The sequence below is a fragment of the Opisthorchis viverrini genome (genome assembly GCF_000715545.1).
Source record: "Opisthorchis viverrini unplaced genomic scaffold opera_v5_587, whole genome shotgun sequence".
Lineage (NCBI taxonomy): Eukaryota > Metazoa > Platyhelminthes > Trematoda > Opisthorchiida > Opisthorchiidae > Opisthorchis > Opisthorchis viverrini.
Window position 1 is genome coordinate 10416 of NW_008752245.1, and position 4392 is coordinate 14807.

A 4392-nucleotide genomic window follows, 5' to 3' on the forward strand; every position below is an offset into this window, starting at 1 on the left:
AAACGGTGGAACCGGTGTTGGTTTGTGTATCCAGAAAAGGTAATATTTTCGATAGCAAGTCTACACATTGGCATCAAAATTTACGCTCATCTCTTTTATGCAAATTTAAGTGGGTTGTATAGATTACACCTTGGAAGTTGTCAAAACTTCGATTGTCAAAGTCCCTCTGGTTTGTTCTAGCAATAATCTTACCAGGCAGAAAATAAAATGATGCCAAGCGCTTGAACTACTTGCAATGCTACTAACGTGTCAGTTAGGTGCCTGCTGCCTTTCAAAATTCGCCTCATAACCGGATTAAAATCTGTCATGCGTCGTTGGCATATTGTTACGTGTGCCACATTTTGGACTTTTGAAATGACTTCAAACTGTGGTCTTTTCGGAATATCTACTTATACGTTACGCGGATCAATGATAACCAGAGTGTTATAAAGCTTATCGATATATGAATCGAATCACTGAATAACATTCATGATATATATTGAAGGCGATTCACCTGTATTGTGTCCAGTGTTGAGACAACTTAGATCTATTATTCCATTGAAGTTCGGCTCTAGCATGATATTAGCCTGATATTAGACTGGACAACCGAGGTTTGTAATGTTCACGGAGCCATTAGCCGAGACCAATGAGTTTTGGCTGATATTTCGCTTCCGTCTTGCGCGTCTGTCATGTTCCAAGAACTACCGAGAAATTCACTGTAAGGAACTTCTGTTTTCATGAATAATAGTTTACGTTCCCACATTTAATTGAATGCAGCGACTACAGTATATTCATTACTTAAACAGAAACTATTTTAATTTCGGGAGGAAATCGACCAGAAAATTTTTGAAACGCCATCAATGTGTAAATATATTACTTTTTACAAAACTCACTTCATGATAATGTGGGGTTTTCACTTACCCAGTTGATGTTTTCTAGGCGAACTGTATTGCACGCGAACAGATGTCACAGTAATTACTATTAATGTCCCACATTTCATCTCATTGTAGATTTGTATATCCGCGCGGTTGCGGTCGATAAGACTGGCGCAAACGTGAGATTGGATTACGAGTACGATGAAATGTGGAGCGTTGAACACTTGCTGCTGGAAGCCCGTTTGTGTGCATTTGTGAGTATCATGAACTACTGCTACAATCCCAAGTCTTCAAAGTTGTACAAGAATTTGTAGCACAAAAGAAGAGTAAAAGTGACTGTGTGATTGTTGACTGTTTATTGCTTCAGCCACTCACTGATCGGGGGGGCTGATGTGAGAAATTGCTTTAACGAGCCTCATTCCAGGGACTTGGCTTTAACACCTGGCACTACTCCAGAGTCAGAGAATGGCTGAGCACTGTGTCGGTGAGTCGAGTTCGTTGTCGCCACGAGTATCCAGAATAAACATTGGTGTAGGTTCCAATCAGATTCAAATCAACGTTTTCGGGTCGCATGTGGTGGAACAAGAAGAATGCCAGTTGATGAGAGTTGGTGAAGCTGGATATACTAGCGCATATGGAGATAAGTGCGGGAGGGGAGTTGAATACTGAGGCATTGGGACGTATAAATTTATTTCCACATGAAGATGACCGATGGAAACACCTGTGGCTAAAACTTGCAATATGATAATTTATTTAGTCAGTTGTCAGTGATCTAAGATTAGTAGTATATATGCGTCATTTTCCAAAGGTGTTTTTTCTCATTCACAGCTGGAAAAGGCTTTCAAACGTAGTAAAACCCTCCATCAGCTGCACTTCAAGTGTGATTTTCTTGGAGAACGTGACGGTCAGTGCCACAATCGTGGACATGTATGGCCTGGCTAGAATCACAGTACTCGGTAAGTTTTTGGCCTGCTCTGAACAGTTTGGTGCTGAACCAATGTTTACCGCAGGTCGGTTACTGTTTAACTAATGCAGCCACATATCCCAAATAGTTAGTCCATGGGATAGTGTATGACTGCGGGCAATCCTAATGATCATGCTCAGGTGGGAGCAGTCAGCCACAATTCTCTATAATCCTTTTATAAGACTTTCAGTGGGGAAGGCAATCAAGAAGTTGCACACTTTGTGAAGGCTGAAGATTTTGTGGCATCGAAACCCTTCCAGCTCCTTTCAGAACTAGCTGTTGAAATCAGGGAGGAGATGGTTTTCAAAGTGGGAGGATTGTTTAACCTGACAAACGCTCAATCATAGCTGTTCGAATTCATACATTCGACCACAGTTGCTTTTCGACTGTCGCGTTACAGCACTGGTATTGTGAGCACTATATTAGCAGTTTTTATGACTGGAATGCGTTTGGTTTGTCTGATAACTCCAAACGGATTGGTGCATAGTCCTGGTTGTTACGATATTCCAGGCAGCAGTACGGTTCTTGTAACCCACTGCACAGAGTAGAGTAAGGCAACGGACAATGGTCAGCATTCATCGATTTTCTAGCTGTGCGTTCAGCTGTAGCGCCCTTTCGGTGTCTAGCTCCCATGCCACCCGAAGGAATCACGAGGGCTGGGATACTGTCAGGTTGCCCAAGCTTTGACAGGGGAAATCGAGTGGCGGAGACTGGATTCGAACCACGGACCTTCCGGTCAGTAAATTCTCGCTCTAACCACTTGGGCCACCTCGCATTAGCTTTACCGATATTTGAATACAACCCGGTCAGCATCGAAGATATCGCTCGCTCACAGTGACCTGGATAGAATGACAGGTATTCATAATACATCTTAAAACTTCACTGGTATGTCAGGGTAACTCTTTATTATCCTCTGTAGATGCGTTAGCAGAAGCGAGCACAATCACTTGATAGTCACTCTCCCTTAGAGATGCTAGTGGCTTCAGCCCCTTGCTTATCAATTGAGCAATATTACCTCTCATAAGATTGCGAAATCCGAAACAAACTCCCGTATGGTGACTATGGAGGCCTATTGCGTCATACATAACATACCTAGAACAACCTTGACATTTTTCTGGAGATGGTGACATGCGTCCTGTTTAGATATCGTTTACCCAATTTGTGCGCACGTACTTATTATTGGGTTTCCATGAATACTTTGCACCGACCTAACTGATGAATTTGTTTTGCTTTTGCAAGATGAAAATCCCATGTTGGGTAAAGAAAGGCCATCAAGAACAGGAGGAACAACCGTGGCGACGACGAGGATGAGAGCAAGCGTGACGCAAAACGCACTTCCAGATTACACGATAGAGCCCGGCAGGAACCAGCTACTGACGATTTATGGACCCATTTGGGTCATATGACCAACTGTCTCGGTAGAAACCATCAATAAAATATTGATGTTCTTTCTGAGGTTCACAACTTGGTTGTCGTCACATCACTGTGGAGAAACACATTGGTCTAGTTTCCATGTGGACTCATTCATTTTGTCACTCTAGGGCCATTTTCGTAGCTCAGCAGCATAAAGCTTGGCAAATCAAAGCCACACTGGAGATGCGCACAGCCATGATCAGTTGGAGAACGAGCGAAGCTGTTTGTTCAATAAGCGTTGAATACAGCCCGAGTGAAGGAAAACACTGCAGCTTACGAAAATCTAGGAGATGGAGAGGGTCTTTACGGCAGAAACCAGCAGTACACCAATCAATCAACCGATAGGATTCCAACCAGACGATCTTTAAAGTGGATGGATGAAATGGTCATAGAAACGACTGTTATGACAGGCTGCACAGTTTGAATACGATTTCGGATTGTCTGCCCCATCGCATCGTGTAAAATGGCTAGTTAGGTCTGAGTAAAATGTCAGTAGAACCCAAGGCAGAAGCAACACTGATGAAACACATCTCACAGCCGCAACTTAACGGGTAACTCGCAACAAACTCTTTCTTTAAAAATAGGGTCAGGCTTTCATAACATAATGGACACATGCATGTACGACATACTTACATAACGAACGACGACTGAATACCAGCCAGGTGGAAGGCGTCAGGGGTAATTCCAGTTTCCAGAAAGAGAGCAAAAAGGGTTAGAAGTTAATGTGACATCAGTGTTGTAACGGCATATTCCGATGTATGTTTTTTACATTATTATTTTCTAGATTTATTAAACACTGACAGATTCCGATCTGCGAGGATCAAGCTAACATTCAACTTACCGTATGTTCACCCCGACAGGAGTGCCAGAATGGTGCTATTTCATCCAGCGTTCAGCGTGGGCGGATTCCTTTGATGTGACTTTTGATTTCGGCTCTAGCGGTTTTCCGAAAATGAAAGAGTTCGTGATGGCAAAAATGTCCCCGCAAGGTTATTGTCCACTTTAGAGGTATTGTACGCCTAAGCCTTCGGTCGTTTGTGTGGTTACACAGACCTCTAGCCTGGTCTCACCACGTCCGTTGGTGTCCAGCAATACCACCCTGTTCCAAGTTTTTCCTTTAGGTTTGATAATGATATACTTCGTCAGGGGTTCCTTCCTGCT

At 43.1% G+C, this 4392-nt stretch overlaps 1 protein-coding gene across 1 annotated transcript; it reads left to right on the forward strand.

Moving 5' to 3' along the window:
- Positions 1–473: 473 nt before the first annotated feature.
- On the forward strand, positions 474–3274 carry T265_11786 (hypothetical protein; the record flags this gene model as incomplete). The annotated part of the gene is made up of 3 exons (XM_009178546.1): positions 474–1108; positions 1683–1810; positions 3058–3274. The coding sequence occupies 3 exons, from the start codon at positions 1056–1058 to the stop codon at positions 3222–3224; spliced, it is 348 nt and encodes a 115-aa protein (XP_009176810.1).
- Positions 3275–4392: the final 1118 nt, after the last annotated feature.